The sequence below is a fragment of the Anser brachyrhynchus genome (genome assembly GCF_964034855.1).
Source record: "Anser brachyrhynchus genome assembly, chromosome: 23".
Classification (NCBI taxonomy): Eukaryota; Metazoa; Chordata; class Aves; order Anseriformes; family Anatidae; genus Anser; species Anser brachyrhynchus.
In genome coordinates, this window is record NC_137716.1 from 5,590,752 (window position 1) to 5,611,301 (window position 20,550).

The 20,550-nt window shown below is 43.9% G+C and overlaps 1 protein-coding gene across 3 annotated transcripts in view; it reads right to left on the reverse strand.

The window, feature by feature from the left end:
- The window catches only part of FBN3 (fibrillin 3), a 116,915-nt gene that overhangs the window by 96,117 nt on the left and 248 nt on the right, over nt 1-20,550 (reverse strand). For 2 of the 3 annotated variants that reach the window (XM_080566182.1, XM_080566180.1), the window contains exon 2: nt 17,439-17,741. In XM_080566182.1, the coding sequence (XP_080422308.1) occupies nt 17,439-17,608 (170 nt within the window). In that variant the 5' untranslated portion in view covers nt 17,609-17,741. Of the gene's footprint in view, nt 1-17,438; nt 17,742-19,527; nt 20,540-20,550 lie in introns of those variants that run through there. The other variant, XM_080566181.1, reaches the window with a different exon arrangement.

A 20,550-nucleotide genomic window follows, 5' to 3' on the forward strand; every position in this document is an offset into this window, starting at 1 on the left:
TATTCTGCCACCAGCAAGGAAAACGCGTAAAACAGTTATTGTCTCATCCTCCCTTCATTCCTTTAAAACGGCATCCCAAACATTGCCTCTGCCCTTGTAGGAACTGTTCTAACCATGGATGTTGTAACTTCCCTCCCATGCCATGACGTGCCTACTGCAGAACTTGTCTTGTTCTTCCTCAAATCCCGAGGTGCCTGTGGCTGTGTGCCATCAGTCTATGTTTTCCTGAACTTCCTTTTGCTTCTGCCTCAAAGTTTTGCCTAAGCGGTGGGGATTTTTTGAATATTTTCTTCCTCTGGTTTCCATTCTCAAGGTTCTGCAGTGAGCCAAGAGTGGGAAGGCAGAGGGTGCTGGGTTGGCTGTGCACCTTGGGCACAACAGCCAGTATCAGAAGCACTCTGTAGAGTCCCTTTGCCAGATTCCAGTCTGTATTTTGGCAAGAACTTGCAGTGGTTTAGGGCAACAGCTTCCTGGCTGGGAGAGGCTGGTGGATCCTAGAATACCCTGAATAAGCTGCCTAGGCATCCACAAGTTTTTCACCTTTGGCATGCCTGCAGCTGATGCACAGGAGTTACACAGAAGACATGCAGCAATCGTGAAGCAGACATACAACATGCATTCAGAAAACACACAGCAAACATAAAGTAGACCCAGCAGATACACACTGGATGCACAGCAGACATAACAGAAACATAGTGGATGTACAGCAGTCACAATGATGATGTGCAGCACACACCCAGCAAATCCAGAGCACAGCAGACAGAAAACAGAGACCCAGCAGGACATGTACAGCAGATGTGCAGCAGACATGCAGCAGACATGCAGCAGATGTGTAGCAGATACGCTGCAGGTGTCTCTTTCCAAGTGGAAGAAATATAATGTTTTCACAGGGAAAATTGAACTGGGCAGAGTTTACAATAACGACAAAACCACTGAGCTGGCCTAAGAGTAAACTCTAAGGAACCCTCTACTGAACACTGTTATTTCTATGTAAATGCGATCTTAGCTTCTGCTTTCCATGGTGACTAGAAGACCTCTGAGCAGCACAAATATTGAATGACTTTCTGGTCAATGAAGGGTGCTGCTTTCCTTCCCTGTTCTAGTTTTCCCAGAGCACGCAATGACCTGTGCAGAAACTGTGGCAGCTGTTTTTCTAGTCGTGCTGCTTTTGCCCCGTGCTCTGTGGAGCCTCCTTCACCAAACCTGCCAACACAGAATCAAGAGCTCTGCTACAACACCATCAGATTTCGTGCTATGGTCAAAGGTGGCGAGTAAATCTGTATTTTGACTTTGAATGGGCTTACTTTTTCCAACAGTCTGGGCATCTGTTGCTTCTCCTGTGACTAGCAGATAAAAGGAGACCTTGAATGCAGAACTGATTCTGTTGCCTTGGATTTAAGTGCCCTGCAGATGGTGGAACATCCTGGGCTACAGCTCCTGATTGCATTAGGTTGGATAAAATACAAAGCTAGCTAGTACTGCCACTGATACTCAGTTGCAAATCTCCAGTAGGAAGTAGACATACATCATTAACTCAGAAGATAAAGTTTACTCTGAGCAGATGGGGGCCCTATAAAGCCTAAGTTTCAGATCTCAGGTACCCAGCATACAGAACAGATGGATGGATGATTATTCTTTTTTTGGATATAGGACTCTCTAGTACAATAGGTAAATTACCTAATAGGTAAATTACCTAGATGGTGAATGAAATTAGATTCCAAAACAAGACCTCAATAAGGAGAATTGTGTTTTGTAAGAAAAAAAAGTCTCTTCAGCAAATCTGTGACAAAAACAATTGTGGAAATAAATAGCAGTTATCTTGATCCTGGAAGATACATTCTGGAAACACATGCTCTTATCAGCAAGAAGGTATAGATAAAAGGCATGCCATTTAGTTGTTAAACAGAAAAGAGCAACCACGCGTCATGGTGAAGTGCTCCAAGGAATGGAAAGGTGAAAGCTATAGGAAAATTTGTTCAAGTTCAGTAAACTTGTGACAACATTCTGATGGTTACTGGTCATCAAAATCTGCAGACATTTCAGAGTCCGAAATTAAAAATCAAGAGACTTTTTACTTGTATTCACTGTCAGCTTTATCTTCTTGCTAGCCAGCAGTAGCAAGGTGGTCTTATACAGACATGATGTAGTCCTGAAGAGGCATAGTTATAATGCTGAGACTGTGCTTATGCTCTTATGACTTTTCCTTTGGGTATTAGAGCCACAGAAGTAAGACAGTGTGTGCAGACAAGGAAGAGTCTGAAAAGACCTCAGATACTAAAGAGAATTTTTTAAGTGAAACTGAATATGGACAGAAGAATAATGCTAAGAAAGGACAGAAGGAAAAGCAATGGTGGCCATTGTGTCTTCTTTGTCCACTTTAAATAAACAATAGAATTACAGAGATAAGCAGAGACAAAATAAGCATGAATTTCAATTGATGGCACTAAATCCTGCCTGCTGGCAGGGACTACATTTGAGAACTGGGAGATGCCAAGAAAAAAAAAAAAACACTTCAGTAGAGCAGAACTACAGACATGAGATGTGAAAATGCAGGGCTGTTAGTAAGAGAACCCTTTCTCCCAGATCCACAATGGAGTCTAAAGCATAAGCAAGCCCTGGAAGACAGACCACACCACAAACTTGCCCATAGGCTCAGGGTGCCAGTCTGCTTGTGGGGACAGAACACAAGTGGAATCTGGTTGTTCCTGTAAGCAGCCTGGGAAATACAGCCTGAAGCACTGAATTGTTGCCTAATAGCTGAGCAAGCAGCCCGAATGGGCTCAGTCTGCCAGTTATTGTCAGATGTCTAGTGTGACCCCAGCAGAAAAGTTCTCATTGTTAAAGGTAGAAGAGGGCAGACAGCACAGCGTGTGATGTTTGGGCTAAGAATGTTTTGCAGACAGATGCTAGACAAAAACTAAGTAAAGTTACCCTGAGCTTCCTGCTTAACCACGTTACGTTGTAACGTATATTATTACGTTATGTTTAACCCCTATGTCCTCAATACATGGACATTATCACACAGATATTTGCCCAGCCCTCCAGCCGTGGGAAAAGGAATGCCCAGCTCGAGTGAAGCTCTGGGTCTTCTTCAGAAAACTCTGCACAGTCACCAAAGGGCTGCTTTCAGTAATAACTGCAGTGCCCTGCAAGTAGCGCTTCTCCTGCCAACCAGCAAGACCCACAGCTAATGAAGCCTTGGCTACGTGTAGCGCGTGCTTTCCAGAAAACAGGCACTGCAGCCCAGGATTTGTCTCCCCTGTCGTGGTTAATCGGTGTGCTTCAGTTGTCACTGGCTTTCAGAAGTGTTATTTCCATTCCTTAAATTAGAGGAAGACAGAAGTGAATGAAAATCAGTGTACTGCCAGGGCTGGAGTAATTCTCAGAGGTGCTTTGGTCTGCACAGGGTTATTCCCTGGCTGCTCAAACGTTTTCCTTCTCACTGGCCTCATCTTCTCTCCAGGCAAATGAATGATAATTTCAGCCAGTGTAGGTGGTTATGAAAGACCTGTTACCTGCCCTGCTGCCCTGCAAATGATAATTTCAGCCAGCGTAGGTGGTTATGAAAGACTTGTTACCTGCCCTGCACTCACTTTCTATAGCATTAACGACATTGTCTCCATGGGCGATAATGGATCGATCCTGACTGCCCACTCAGACCCTTGGGAACTACAGAAAGTGGTGCTGCATTTCCATCAGCATGACTGCACAGGTCTCCTTTATCAAGCTAAAGACTTCCTGGAGAAAGGTTATGATAAAATGAAAGCAGAACCTGGTCTGCAGTATCCCTATTTTCCCACATCTTAACCTAACTCCTTCCCATGTTGCTGCAGAGCTATACCCACCCACTCTGAGATGGTTTTCACTTGTTCTTTACCATCTTCAGACCACAGAGCCTTCACAGGAAAGCAAAATATTAGTCCCTTTGTCTTGTTTGCCACACTGCTGTCAGTTGCTTGGCACTATATCAGCATTTTTAAATACTCTTAGAAGGCAGCTTTCCAAGGTGGGAGACTTCAGATCTCTCCAAACAGCAGGATATAGATCTAAGATAAAACTGAATAGGCTCATAGTGTGTCTGAGGAAACAAAGGCCCTTACACATTCAGCTCTCCAGGGTCAGGTCATGAACCATGTTCTCACTTTAAGAGCAGCCAGTCTCCTCCTGTTCCAAGGACAGCAGACAGAAAGCAGAAGCTAAGGAGGGCTTGCAGAGGTCCAAAATTCACACACACTCAATAGCAGAAAAAGCCCCCAAATACCCTTTGCTTAAGTGGACAAAGGTCTGCTGGCAAATAGGACAAGGACCTGGGGAAATAAGTACTGATAGGACCAGAAGGATTCATTCAGGAAGAATTCACTGCAGCTGATCACTTTGGGCCAATTTCCTGATGGAAAAGCCCCTTGACCAGTGACTGAGCTTCCTTAGCACCATCCCTGAGCTGTGACCTTGGAACTACTCTGCTCTGGTGCACGCTCAGCGGCCCAGCAAACGGTTCTCCCAGCTTGTTGATTACTTTGTGTATGGGTGGAAAAGATTGGGCTGGGAAACTGCTACCAGAACATAGGGACCCTTTTCCTTATCTATCAGCCCTCTATTTCCCTCATTGATACAGCCTAAGGCTTCTTCCTGCTGGGTGGAAACAGATTTTCAGTCTTCTAGCTGTCTCATGAGAACTACTTTCCAAGATATTCTCTGCTCAGTGGAAAAAGGAGTCTGAGCTAAAAGGGTCCAGCTGGGATATGCACTGAGCAAATGACTTTCTGCACTGGTTTGAGTTTCCTGGCGAGGACAGAGATGCCAACGCTTTACATCTCTTGCAAGTTTTCTCTGCTCTCCTTAGTGCAATAAGAACCCGTGGAGGATACCGAGTAGGTGCTTTCAGAAATTAGTACATTTTGTAATGTACTTGTAATGGCTTTTGTAAACTTTGTTAATAAGATAAGACTTAATAAGACTGTTAATATAAGTATGGCTTACACTTTTACCACGTCCCACATGTAAGTTAGGCGAGTGACCAAAGACAAATGATTTCTTCTCTGTTTCAAACACAACAGTAAAACATTCGGTAAAAAACATTCTCCTGCCCTGCCAAAGTACAACTGTGCAGGATAGTATTAGGGCTGGAGCCCGGTGTTTTATGGAAGGGTGAGCAGCAACTTCCCTAGACATCACATTGGGTCTACAGCTGGTGGTTTCAGAGTGAGGAGCAGCACAACTTCACTATCCAGCCACAAACCTAATGATCACGAGATAAGAGACTTCCTCATTGATACTGGCCCTCAAAATGGGCAGGACAGAATATGGTCACAAGAATACATTCAAATGCAGACCTTGAGCCTTAAAGGGAGTGACTGGAGGAAGACAAGAAGTCAAGAGATTATTTTCTAGATGTTCTGGACACACAGTACACACACATTTCTGCGTAAAAGCTTCGCTGTTACCGATATTCATTTGGCAAATGCCAGGTGCAAAGGCAGCATTGCTCCTCAGCAACTGCTGACTACCCGCAGCTATCTGTAAAAGAGATCATCTGAGCTCCTAACCAATGCAAAATAAGCTGGTTTTGTTCAGAGCATCTACAACAGCCAATGGAGTCATGCTGAGACCCTGATCAGTGATCGTGGTGAAATCCCCATTCAACAGCATCCTTGCTGGCCAGCAGGACCCCGTGAGCTATTTCCCCGTCTTCTAGCTCATACTGAGGGTACACCTGGAATACTGTTCTAGAGAGATATGGAGAACCTGGAAGGGGGCATCCTTGGACTAGAAGTTGATGACCTTTGTAACTGCTTCAAATTGTCCTCCTTGCAAAGTGCTTAGCTACTTCTTTTCTCCAAGTGCTGAACATAGCCCTGAAGGTCTCTGACTCATGGTTTGTTTTCAGAATGACTGCCTCTCTGGTCAGTGTGGAAGTAAACATTTTAGCGATTTATTTGCATGCATCTTGAACTCTCACTTCCATGATATTTTGGGCCTATTTATCTTGGGTACTAGCGATCTGATAAACCTCTTGTAAGGATTCACGGAACTGATCTCTAAAACAAACTCTGAACTCTCAAATTCCCACTTATCAATCTCCAGACTCTGCTTATCAGCTCCGTAGAAAGACCCTGCTAGGTAGCAGTTTAATTTCAAAAGATATGACTAAAGCCTGTTCCTATTTGTAAGCACAGCCATATGGCATCTGTCAAGGGTCCATGTAGTGCAATACCTATTCTCAAACAGTGGCCAAAAATGGATGCATGCAGAACATTATGAGAAGAGTGTAAATATAGGTAATTATTCCCCCCAGCATTGCCCTCAATTCTACCCATTTTCAGGTCAAGGATGTCCTGGGATCAATGTAATTTCTTTGAATTTACTAGTCTTTGGCAAATGTCTTTTCTATGAACTTCTCTAGTCCCTCCTTAATCTTTTGTTCACTTGTGGTTGGTGCCACAGTTTCCTTTGAAAAAGAAGAGCTCCCTGGTTATATTAAAAGCATTAAAATTAAACAAACAAATACCCTTACAGATCTTTTGCCTTTACTCAGCGTAAAATTCACATGCTTAAAGTTAAAGATCTTAAAGATCTCACTGGGGATGAGTATCTGCATGAAGGTCAAATAAGAGCTTTTAACCCATCTTCAACTGGCCATAAGTTGGAAAGGAAAGTGAGTTTAACTTCTAACTACACTACTATAAAGATTGGGGTGTTCCAGTAAGACATTTTTTTATGCAGGGAAAAATGGATGGGACAGCCTGCCACTGAAGTCATGGGAGTCAAGACATCAATGAACAGTGTTTCAGGTGAGTTACTATCCCAGGCTTTCCTTTAAAAAGACAAAAACAAGGGAGATAAGGTCCAGTGATGACCTTCCTCCAGGTCCTGGAGGAAATGCTGTCTGAGCAAATGAGTGGTGTCCCTAGCAGAGATGACCTAGGTGAACAGGAGATTCCCAAGATGTTCCCCACCCTCATCTGCCAGTCTCTGAGGTCCCATGCTTACTTCCAGAAATGTTCTTTATTTTATTTTATTATTTTTTTCCCAATGGAGTTTTTTGAAAGGCAAGAAGCTGTCATTTGCCACTACTGGCAAATGTCCCGTTCCTCCCCCAGTGAAGATATGCTCTTACACACACTTTTGGGTGTTTAGCTTCCATAATTTGCTCAGGCCCCATGGGAATTATATTCTCCAATTATACCATTCCTAGTACATGCAGATGAAAAAGTGCTAAATACACCCTCTCCTGCTAGAGCACAATCTCCTAATTTTAGGATCTCATTAAGTTTGCTCAGTCTTAGTTTTCCTTCTGTTCTCTCTGTATTCTCTGAGTATCTTGAGAGACACGTAAATCCATTTGGGGGTGAAGCAATTCTGACATCTTACATGGGATGAACGAAGGCCCCTTAGTGTTACAAGAAGGAGGTTTTGCTGATAGTTACTGCCTTTCCTGTCCCTTGTTTGTTTTTTTTTAATGTCTTTCAAGTTTCAGATAAGGAATATTAGGAGTAGGACTCAATGGTCCTTGTGGGTCCTTTCCAACTCGGGATAGTCTATGATATTCTGATTTATGGGGAAATCAAACTATTCAGCAACAATAGAGATTTGTCCAATTCTCAAAGCACTAATGCTTGTTCAGTTTTAGGAATGTACATTGGGGAAATCTAAAGCAGCATAAGTGGCAAACCATTTAGTGTTACCCTTTGCTGTAAATTCACCAACTCAGTGATGATTTAGCTAGTTCCAGAATAGTCAGGATTTTTGATTTGATACTGCAGAAAAAAGGTGTGTCTGCTATCCACAGAAGACATATTTTAGGGATGAGACATGGAAAATATTTTTAGATTATTTGCCCTTGCAGCTTATTCTCTTATCGTGAAGTTCATGCCTGTGCTAAGTCAAATAAGATTAATTTGTATGAACATTACCACTACATTCTCTAGTCTGACGGGACTGAAGCATGTGGCTTTTCCAGGGAAGATGATCTTGCTTCTCTACCCAAGCTAGATTTTTTTCCTATTATTGAATATTCTTTTTGGTTTTGATCTTAGCCTGATTTTTTGTTAGGCTCCAGGGACCATCTCACACAATAACTGGGGAACACCACTGCAGGAATCAGTCACCCTTAGTCTCAGTGGAGATCACTCAGGGGACAATAATTACTGCCAAATGTGATAGTGGTTTTTGTCCACGTATCTTGCTATCCACAGGGATTTGGGATTGTGTCATGGTGTGAGAACAGATTTTAAACAATGTTGACTTTTGGATCACTGGCCTGTAGAGGAGCATATTTGCGTCCCTCTATTTCTTGACTTACGCATTTCCTCAAATGTATTGCAATTATTCCTTTTATCAGCTTTACAGTTCCAGGATTGGGCTATCTGTATATTTGTGTACTTCCCCAGGCCTATACGTGCTCTTGTGATGGATAGTTTGCTAAATAATTTGCAAACAAGAAAGTAGAGCAATACCCCTAGAGAAGCCAGCTTCTTGTATCAGCAATAAATACACAGGAGAAGTACGCCAGGCAACCCCCTGTTAATTTAAGTTTAATGACTCAGTCCTGAAAAGGAGTTGCTTAATTTCTCCCACCACAGAAGTCATTCTCTTGTTCTGTAAAGCAGCACAACATATGTTCAGCTTTTAGGAATTAGCTTGTCCCAAAGATTTCAATTACATTTGGTTCTAAGAAAGCACTTTTAAAGGTGCAGCGATGCTAACTTTCTGTTAATACCAGCAGAAGTTACACACCTTAGAACTGGCAACAGCTATTTCGCTGGGTAAGACTGTGAGTACAAAAGGACTTAGAATTCAGAACATCTTGAAGTTGTTTGCTGAGATGACCTACAGATCACTTTCCTAAGGCTCTCGGTAATACCCAAACTATGACAGCCAGTGTGTTGCTGAGATGAGCCCAGGATGAGGCTGCTTCATGCTTTGTCTGGCACAATCACCAAACTTCTCTGCAACAGGGTGAAAAACATGGACCAAGACAGTAAAGGCAGACAAATGACCACATGTTGGACTTACTCAAATAGGGGATTATCATATTGGCAACAGAAACATTCTTCTCTGATCTCATCGAAGTCCCAGACTTGTGATGTTTCTCACAATTCTGCTACCAGACCTTTTACTTTCCCTGTCTCATGGAGCTGCCCCTACTTCAGTCCCTAAAACCTCAATCCCACTACTCAAAAAGTGATGTGAACTGGCACATAGCTTCCTCCTGAGCAAACAGGCTCCCCAGGGCAGCGGGCACAACACCAAGTCTGCTGGAGGTCAAGAAGGGTTTCGGGAACCCTCCCAGACACACGGTCACACAGGGACTCTGGACACACACTTACAGAGAGGGAAAACCGGGCTGAGGATGTTGCCTGGCTGCCACTGAGGTGACTAGCTCACATCAAAATAAATCCTTATGCTTACAACAAATTTCTGCTCGAGCTTAGGTGACCCAAGCCATGTGAAGCAGACTGCAGGATACACCCATCCTTGGAACAACTATAACATTGCACACATGCACGGTCATCATGCACTGATGCGTTTATGAGCTGCATTTTGGCCATTTCTGGTATACAGCAGTAACCTCAACTAAGTCACCGCAACAGCAGATCATGAAGAGGGAATTTCGCAAGAGTCCCCAGACACCAGTGGTGTCAGTTAAGGGTTGGCTCCTCTGTGTTATTCGTTAGTAGGTATTTCCTCTTGAGATCTATGAGCTTAAATAGACAGGATATACAGAGGAGAGAAAAGGCACTTTGAGAGAGAGCAGAACCATGCTAATATTAATACACATCTGTTTTCTTTTTACCTTACTTAGAACTAGAGAATACAAGGTTTATTTTGCTTATGAAATAATTACATCAAAAATTGCTCCCTCTCCCCTGCCAAAAATCCCTAAGTCTCAATTTTTCTTTAAAACGTTATCTCAGTTGTGGACCAGGAAATGGACAAACTGAGCCAAAATGAAAGATTTTGGTTTTTATTGAGTTATCTTAGGCTGTCAAAACCTTTCCTTTGGCTGTTGGCACCTCTATTTTGATGTAAACGTCCTAACATCAAAAAACTATATATATTATTATTAGTCATCTCGTTTATTTAACGAGCACTATGGTTAAATACCAATTGTTGTGCTGTATTTTCAGTACAAGCCAGGCTATCCAAGACTTTCAGGAATCTTTTGCGTTTCAGAACGACAACCCTGTCTCAATATCAGGTTTATCAAAAAATATGAATAGAAATGAAAATAATTTTTTAAAGATGCGTGATTATTTTTCAGTTTCATAAAACTAAAGAAGAAAAATGCAAGGGAAGCCTATTGAAGACTGTATGGGTTTTGGATTCAGTCTATTTTGCTTAATGCCAAGTTCAAGCCTAGTAATGTTTACAATCTTTTTTAAGCACTGTGTGTCTATAAAATCTTTTGTTATATATCTTCTCTTTGTCAGTAAGTCTATTATTTCCCTTTATTCAGATCTTCATGCATTTGGTATGAAGGATGGTAAGGAAAGTCTTCTCTTTTTTGAGTGTATTTATGTTTAAATCTTATATATCAGCAAAGAATCACAGGGAAGACTTTCCATTGAAATAAACTAAAAATGCAATTGATTTCCAGGAACTGCATAACACTTTAATTTGGAAAGCAGAGTTACCAACTCTTCCATCTTTTTTTTTTCCCTTAAAACTCTGAAACAAATTGAACTTCAAATCCATTTCTTAAAAATTCCAAACAAACCCCTATAACCTATTAAACTCTATGCCAGACAATCTCTTTGCCATGCCAACACTTGCCTTTATGTTTCCCGCCAGTAAGAAGAAAAACCAGCCTAGACAAGAAGTCCAAGATCAACTATTTAGTAATATAAATTAAGACAAGGAAAATTTAGGAATGAGAGTCCTAAGTCAGAAGTCTCCAGCTGTTGCCTTAATTTTGTTCCTTCTGTTGGTTGAACTTCGGCTTTATGACTAAATCTCAAAGTTTACATGTGTGAAGTACAACAAATCCAAGTGCAAGGTGCTGCACCTGGGCCGGGGCAATCCCAGACATGAGTACGGACTGGATGAAGAACTCATTGAGAGCAGCCCTGCAGAGAAGGACTTGGGGGTTCTGGTGGACGAAAAGCTCAACATGAGCCAGCAGTGGGTGCCTGGAGCCCAAAAGGCCAACTTCATCCTGGTCTGCATCAACAGATGAGTGGCCAGTAGGTGCAGGGAAGTGATCGTGCCCCTCTGCTCTGCCCTTATGAGGCCCCACCTGGAGTGCTGCACCCAGGTCTTGGGCCCTCAGCAGGAGAAGGATGTGGATCTGTTAGAGCGAGTCCAGAGGAGGGCCATGAAGATCATCAGAGGGCTGGAGCACCCCTCCTATGAATGCAGGCTAAGAAAGCTGAGGATGTTTAGCCTGAAGAAGGGAAGGCTACAGGCTGACTATACCGCAGCTTTTCAATACTTAGAGGGATCTCATAAAAAAAGATGGAGAGCGACTTTTTGCTCAGTCAGACAATGACAGGACAAGAGGTGACAGTTTTAAACTGAAAGCTGGGAGATTTAGATTGGATGTAAGGAGGAAATTCATCCCTCAGAGGGTGGTGAGGCACTGGAACAGGTTGCCCAGAGATGTTTTGGATGCCCCATCCTGGAGATGAGGCCCTGGGCAACCTGATCTTTGGGTGGGTTGCAGGCCTTGGAGCCCAAAGACCCACATTCTCCCCATGGCAGGAGTATGGTGGGAGAAGGCAAGAAAGCTTTGCCAGAGTCTAGCCCTGCTCTTCCCTGTCATGTTCGTCCTCATTATATGGTCTGAATTTTGGGGTAGACGTGTGGTGCCAGGAGTTGGACTCAATGATCCTTATGGGTCCCTTCCAACTCAGGATATTCTATGATTGTTGTTAAGTGGAGATGTCCCAAAACAGAATCCTTGGAATTGGACAGTCCTAAGGGCATGCACTTCAAGGCCTTGTAAGAAAAACAGCATTTGACATGTGGGCAACCATAAGCAGCCCAGTTCTTTTCAGGCAATGATTTTTAGTAAGTACTGTAGTCCTGTTGTTTCTCTTCAAGTGCACATGTGTAGTTTCTGTCTGTCAGTGGAGTTGGTTACATACCCCACAAATTTTCTTTTTAAAGTATTTAGATTGCCCTAGTTCAGGGTCTTTTTCGCAATCTCTCCACGCAGTAAGTGTGAGTCTGGTTGCCTAAACTGGAAGATTAAATTAAGAAGTGGGACATTTTAGCTTCCAGTGACTTTTAGAAGCACCTTGGTTCTTTCTCTAAAGAGCACTTCATTATCAAGGGAATTTTTGACAACTTTGAAATCAAGAAATTGATTTTTTTTTTTTTTTTTAAAGGAGTCAAGCTGAGCTTCTGCATTGAAAGGACTCTGACAACTGCACTTTGGGGAAACCAATACCTCTCACTAAACTTACAGTAGCAGCTGGGATGGTAACACTGCAGGAAAGATTTGCTTAAGCTTTATTCCTTTTAATGAAATAAGAAAATTATAAAAAAATTAAAAATTATCCTTGACCTTATCAGAGGCAGAATCATGCCCTGAATCATGAAACTTCTGACCAAACTAGTTTTGTTTTGGGCATCAGCTCTTTTTAAAGGCATGTTTACAATAAACCTAAAGAGACAGCGTGGAGAAAATTACAATTGCTGCTGGTGAAAAAAAAAATCTGTTGTTTGTCACGCAGAGCATCTGTATATGGAAACACAAATCCCAGAGACTGATACTGCTGCTAAGTAATTAGGAGAGTTAATCTGCATTTACAGGAACAGCAAACACCAGGAAACACATGGGATTTAAAGGTGGTTTCACTGTGCTCTGCTTCTACCAGGACTTCAGGTCGATGCAAACTGACTGGTTTTGCCCCTGAATGTGACAGCCCTGTCCTCTCCCCATTCCTGGCTTCTCACTCCAGTGCTGCATCATCCTTTCCACAAGCACTCAGGCAGCAATCCAGGTCAGAAAAGCAATTCAGGAAAGCAGTGCCAACACTAACACGAGGGCGTAAGCAGTGTGAGGGTAAGATCCCGTCACACAGGGACAAAAAAGCTGATAATAGCTAATAATTACTGTACTAAGATGCTTGTTGAACTGCAAGACCAGGAATAAAGTCATTAAAATGATGCTGGAAATCATCTTTCTCTATGCATATCTCAGAGTGAATTGGAAAAGTGGTGAAGCTAGTCTCTGCTGTGCCCAAGCTTCCCTTGACAATAAACATCATCACAGTGTCAGCTCCAATTTAAATTGGTGCTGTACAGCCCAGAACCATAGCCCATAGCTTTCCCTCTCCACTGCACCTGAGCTTCCAAGCTTACGGATGCACAGAAAGTTTATCTACATCCCAGCAATTCTTCCTGTCCTTTGCAGTCACAATGTGCCCTTCCTCTCCATTCCCCAACATCAAGTGGAAATTAAGGTGTCAGCAATCTATGGCAGAGCAGCTTGTGAACTCATATTTTCTATATCCAACAATTCATTTAGACATTTCTCCATCTTCTTGCATAAATCATAGCAATGGAAGAGGTATGATGTATGTCTGTCTTTCCCAAATATTATCTCCTCATCTATCTTCTCAATTGCAGTGGCCATTTGCTAATTAATGGGCTTGACATAATTAGTTCTGTTTAAAGTCAAGCTATAGCTGAGCTTTTATTCTGACTTGAAAAAAACAGACAGCCATGAACCTACAGGAAATCATACTGCCAGCAAACAGCTCAGCTGGCTGCAGACTAATCATCTTTTCTTTCCCCTTTGTTAAACACATTCTTTCTCTTGGAAAGTGTTCAATAGTTCATTAAACTAATAATCCCATTCAAATCTTGCCTCATAAATGGGTTTGTCAGCGCTGTTTCTTTCAGGAGACAGTCATTTTAAATTGCCTCTACTTTAATGGGTTTAAGGATAGATTAAATCATGGTTTTGGCTGTGACTTATTGCTCCACATTACTTTATTAGTTATTATTTGTAAAGGCATTGGTGAATAACATGCTCATTTATTTTGCATTTTTTTCATGCTTTGCATTTATATCATACTTTCTCTTTACTAAGGAAGACCGGGTTGGGAACGGAGTAACATTCCAAGTAATGTTATCCAACAGAACCATATACAATCTTTCCTCCTACATTGCTGATGATGCCTCTTTTTACCAAAAAAAACTGATTTGCTTACTAACAATATATCTATAACTATCCTCATACAAGGAGAGCTTGTGTCAGTCACACAGGAGTTTTTAGAGAACCGTTTCTCACTACAAGCTCTATGATATCAAATGATTCTGTGTATTTCTATTAATACTAATTGACTAAGGGTTCACAAAAAGTCACTGGACACCAAAGGAGAGCAGATATCAACCGCTGCCTGGGCTTACTCAGGGCTTTTCAGGGAAAAACTTAGGGAGTTATTTGTAGAGTAGGCAGCTGTGCTATGCGCAGAAGTAGGAAAGAGCACCAAATAAATTCTTGTGTATTTGATTCTTCCAGAGTTGGTTAACACTTCACTGTGTAGCAAGCTGGAAGGAGGTGGAAGACAGTTGGGTAACACCCCTCCATACAGTTCAGGTATGATTCTATTTCCTTGCCCAAACTTAAATATAATAAAACGTAGAGATGGAAAGAATCTATGGTTCCATCCATTCCGGAGAAAAGGAGGGACAAAGAAGAATAAATCACAGAATCATTTAAGTTGGAAAAGACCTCTAAGATCATCAAGTCCAACTGTTAGCCTAGTACTGCCAACCATGTCCTGAAGCAGCACATCTACACATCTTTTGAATACCTCCAGAGACAGTGAATCAACCACATCCCTGGGCAGCCTGTTCCAATACCGCGCAACCCTTTCAGTGAAGATTTTTTTTCCTAATATCCAACCTAAACCTTCCCTGGTGCAACTTGAGGCCACTTCCTCTTTTTCTGTTGCTTGTTGCTTGGGAAAAGACACCGACCCCCACCCAGCTACAACCTGCTTTGAAGTAGTTGTAGCCAACCCAACCATCTTAATACGGTCAAAGCTCTAGGCATGAAGAAAAAGCTAAGTAATGTGTAAGATGCAGATAGCCTTTGCTTATAACCTTTGGTTATATTTTACAGCAGCAACAAATCCTGATACCTTAAAGCAGCAAAAAACAGGTCGGGGAAGATGTTTATCCACAACTGCCACTCTCTAGAGCTGTTTCTAGGCAGAGCAGGATGAGGGACTAGGACAGTCTGGGGAATCTACAACAAAAGTTACTGGGTCTGGGACTCTTCAGGGGATGGCTTTCAGTGGCTGACAGCCCCATCTACAACAGTGCAGATGGTGACATCTGTAGCTGCCTTCTCGGACCAGTAGAACACTGCTTTAAATATTCTTCAATAGATTTCTCATCTCAAGTGGTTTATCAGAGACAGAGAGAGGGAGATTTTAAGCAGAGCAATTGCTGAAGGGCTAGAAATCCTGAAGGAGAGATTTCAACACAAATCCAAGGAGACTGTCAGAGTCACTTGACACAGAGCATGGGAATTGCCTGAGGCAAAAGCTCCAGCCACTCTGAGTTTTGCCAGCTTTCCTTCCATTGTCCACCACGATCCTCTCCCTTGCAAAAAGACTGCTCTCCCAAGGGCTGGGAAACAATGAATCTTCAGTTATCTTAATTTATAGTTGCACAGATTTCCCTAAACAGACCTTGCACTTATCCCAGTGGGGCCTTTTCTCTTCCTACATCAATTGTTTCAGAGGGCATTAAAAAAGCAGAAGACAAAAGGAGAGAGGTAGCAGTGTGGTCCTTAGCTCTCAGCAGAGGACCGGGAGACCAACACTTCAGGCCTAATTCCGAGCCTACCTCAAATTTACTGTGTGGCCTTTAGTTGCTTACACAACTCATAATTTGGTATTACTTTACTTAAATGATAGCTCATGTCTGAGGCTTTAAATTAGAGAAAAGTTTTCTAACTTGGGAGCTTGGGCTTCGTTTTTAAAGCATTTGTGGGATTTGGACCCTTCAGATTCCCAAAAGTCAAAAAGAACTTAATCTGTAAGCTATTTTTGAAAACAGTATCTGGTCACCTAGGTCACCGAGTTTCATAAGATCACTGGATTCCAGGGACCTCCATTCTTTTCTATTCCCATTATGAACATAGTGATCAATCACATATTGCCCTGGGCTGCCCGACTGAACAAGAGTTTCTGGATCCGGCAGACAGTCACCCCATCCTTTGTAAGAAATGTCCATCATCCTTTTAATCACAAAGATTTGGAAAGTTTTTTTTCCAGGGGGATAAATGGACTACATCCACAAAGATACTTGAAAGAATCACAGCAAAAGTACTTGTGGGTTATAATGGAAGAGACATAGGGTGGTCCTGCCCTGTGAATGAGCTAATGGCTGCTTTTGGTAACTAGTTTTGAGAAGAACAAGTCCCAGGGCAGCTGCTGTCCACCTTTTCTAAATCCACCATAGCAGAAACAATTGGCTGTGCATTTTTGAATTCAAAGAGCAAATGATGCCAGCACCACGGCCCTGCCCATGGCAGCTCTACTGCCAGGTTCTATGTTCCAGCTTCAGCCCACACATACATGTTTGTCTGTCTCGGCTGAAAGTGTGGTGCTCCATCCCATTCAAAAAGCATTCTCCAGCAAGTGCTGGAGGACTCTGGCACAGCCCAGGCTTTGCGCGTGTATCACGTTCTGCTCTGATTCTGCCCACGGACACAGGAACACTTTCCAAGAACTACAGCCAGGCAGACTTAAAATAACTCAGAATCAGTGCTGGGGCCAGGAACCATCTTGAGAACACACAAACACAGCTGAGCTCCAGCACAAGCTCCAGTATTCTCTAGCTGAGCCCTGTATCCCTCCTCAGGTGGAAAGCCCTCACAAGTCCAGTTCTCACACTGATTTGGCTATGGATGAGACCACAAGCCACAACTTCGCAACAGAGGACTGAGTATGGACGCCTGCCCATGAGCAATGATCGAGAGAACAACCATTATGTAAAAGCAGTCATCAGAGGCAATAATCTCTCAGTACAGCCCAGAGCATCAATTGGTAGCAGAGAGACGAGTGACAACAGGTTTGAAACCCAAGCTGACAGCATCCCCGCTAGTGACAGTGGAAATCCCAGCCAAAGCCATCGCTCCAGGCAAATGTCCAGGATCCTTCCCACCAGCAGGCAGGATGTGAATGGCTCCTCACAGTCCTGGTGCGAGCCCCTGTAGTACTGTGATCCACTGATCAAAGCCGCAGAGCCCAGTGCACAGCACTCTGTTCACACAGGAGGAGTCTGGGTTCTCTGCCTGCTTGGCTGTCTCCTGTGGTAAGAGTTTTCCTCCTACCCTGGGTCTGCAGAGCAGATTCCTTCCTAAACTCAATGAAAAATAGAAAAGGCAATTCTGTAGGCATGTCTCTATGTGCTATAATAACAAACAAAGTTCTGCTTTGTAAAATAGAAATGAATATTAAACATACCCTCGTAAAGTGTCTTGGCCTCTTCTTCTCACTCTGTTTGCTGGCTGTCTTTCCTCATAGCCTGCAAATCTGTCTGTCTGCAAGTCCCCTTCATATTGACCCTGGGTTTGTTCCACATACAAAACCGCTGTACATCCCAGCATGAACCTGGCCAGCCATAATACCCCCATGATGGCACGGATTCCACGATTCCCCTGGATGCCCCGAAAGCTTCTTCCAGCTGGAGGGTCCCTGCTGCCTTGGTGGAGGATGGGTTTTGGCAGCAGCCCCTAAATGCCAAGGTGCCTTTCTGCTGTTCCCTTTCTAGAAGCAAAGACAGAGGAAAGAGAGAGAAAGACAAACAAGTGTTCTTAAGGGCTTCCATACTTTTAAAATGATTGTTCACCCCAGGCTGTCCCCCCCCCAAAGTTAATACAGTGAGATCATACAGTCACACTGAGTTTGGCTCCTTGTGCATGCAGCCAACATGCTCACACTGTCATTCTGCACCACATCATCGCCAAAGCCTTCCTTTCCCAAGAGACAGAAACCAAAAGATCTCCAAGGGCTACAGCTCTGCTCTTGTATTCAATTTTCCTGCCTTCCTGGGGAAGGAATGAAGAGTGCCCTGCGTGTAGTGGGTCATGATACCAAACTTGGCACGGTCCCTAGGTTCAGAGGAGCAACACGAGATGCAGGGCTATGAAGCAAGAGGAGACTAGCACTTCAGGGAAGGGTGGATCCTATTTATGGACCATCTTCCCAGGTCCCATAGCTCTGCAAAATTGTATTGTATTCAAGCCAGGCTGGATATGTGACAGAGATTGAAAACAACCTCCCAGATACCTGGTACTTCAAGCAGTCAGAGGAATTGCTAGAAAACACATCAGAAGAGTATATATGCCAGTGTTGAGGTAGGCAAAAGGGTCGCGTGTTCAAGATGGAAGACTGTGAGGTGGGGCTACAGGATGAAGACATGGTTCATTAAGCTAAGTCTGGTTTCTGTGGAGGATGAAGGAACAGAGTAGAGGAGGAGGGTGAAGGGACGAGGTGGAGAGCTGGGTGTGCTGGGAGGTATGTAGGAGCAGAGACCCTTAGCTGGGCCAGGCAGCTGGGAATGACAGGCCACAGGGAGAGGGATGGTATGGGGTCCAAAACTTCTTCAGAGAGCAGGGAGTGGGCCAAAGGAGGCAGACACCTGTGGTTATGGACACAGCTTGGGATGAGCACAGCATTGCCAGCTCTCCCGGGCTGCACGCCAGCAACAGAGCCCATGAGCCAGACCATAGGGAGGCAGAGACCAGGTCCAGGCTGTTGCCCTGAAACACACCAGGGCAGTTTCTCAGTCCCCAGAGATTTTCTGCCTTAAGCAAGCCCACGTGGATCAGTCTTGATGAACAAGACCCCTTCCTGGGACAAAAGATGAGAGCCCTTCTCCCTCCTTTGGGGGCAGTAACATGGGGGAGAGGGATCTGCGGACAGGCTCTGGACCCTGTCCTGGGCCAATATGTGCAGAGCCCAGGAGCTGAGCCCTCAGGAGAAGCTGAGGGCCAGCTCATGCCACGGAGTACTATGGGCAAGGCACCCAAAGCAGTCTCTGGAGCAGCTTAATTTTAGTCCTTGCGGTCATTCTGGGTCTGATGTAGCACTGAGGGCAAAAGGAAAATAGACCCAGGTAAAGGGCACAGATCCTGGCACAACACAGACCGAGGAGGAGGAGTGCAATCAGGACTGGGGTCTTCCTCAGTGATGAGGAGCATGGCCCCAGGCTTGGGGTGAGGGTGCAAATATGGGCAGAGGGTGCCAGGAACAGGCAGTGCTGTGAGGCTGGGCTCAGAGGGGGAGACCAGGGAGGCTATGAGAAAGCTCAGTGAAAAGACTGAAAAACGGATCACAGAGGAACGTTCTCCCCAGACTGCACCCCCTGATCCTGTGCCCTCTTATTCCTCCCCCTAGCCCCCATCACCCCTCCCATTCTCCAAATCCCCCAGCCCTGCACTGGCATGTGCAAATGACCCTTCAGCTCCTCCCTTGCCCACCCCCACGCATCGGAGTTGGGGTCCCTTCCTTGCTTCTTCTGGTCGGGGGAGGGTTAGAAAGCATCTCTCACCTCAAGACCCCAAAGTTTGCTCCTTCAGGGAGGAATCCTCACAGGTCTCCCCTCTCCACCCAGAGTGGAAATATCTGCTGCTTCTGAGAGAGGCACAGGCTTTAAGTCCGCTCCTGCTGGGAGGGACAGGGCCCCTGAGCCTCCCCTAACTGTCCCCCTTGCTTTCCCACAGCAGCACTTTCCAGTTCCAGCCCAGCCCCAAAGCAGGCAAAATCAGCCCAGACAAGGCAGAAAATGCGTCTGAACAACAACAAAAAGAAATTCCTCACAACTCCAGAGCGGTGTCCCAGCTGGGAATCTCTCAGCTCTTGAGGGCATGCATTTTTCAGGCTCTAATATTTCAAATGCAGTGAATGAGAAAGACAGAGTGGGAAGGAAAAGGCAGGGCTGGGAGCAGAGGCAGAGACAAAGAAACTGCCTTTCCTGCAGCAGCCTTGCAAGCTCTGCTGCTACTTTGCTGCACATGCCTGTCTGCTGAAGGCTGGAATATGATTACCTTCAGCTAGACAAAAGGGAGAGCATTTCCTTTCCTCCCAGAGTTCTCAAGGTAGCTCACGAATGGAAGCGAAGTCATTAAAAGCTGAAAGTTTTACACTTCCAGAGATTTCCAGCCTTCATGCAGAAATTTAAGCTGAAGAAACTCCAGATTTATCCATTTCCTCACAGAGAAATCAGAAGCAAGACAAATGATCGATACACAGGCACGTACTATGAGAGCATTAACAAAAGTCTTACTAAGAGAGTATGGAAAAGTCATTTACACCATCAAAAGAGAGTTAAAAAGGCTCAAAAATTATTTTCAGCTTTGAGAAATTCCATCCAACACCACTTGTAAGAACTACACTGACAAAGCAAGGAGAGAGCCAATCACTAAATCAGATTTAAAACTGATCTGCAAGTTTGGAAGGACTCAGGAAAGACTTTTCAAAACCATGCCTTTGAGTTTGCAAATTAAATTAATAAAAAAATGCATAAAACTTAAAAAAAGATACAATTAGGCAGACAAAGAATTACAACATCAAT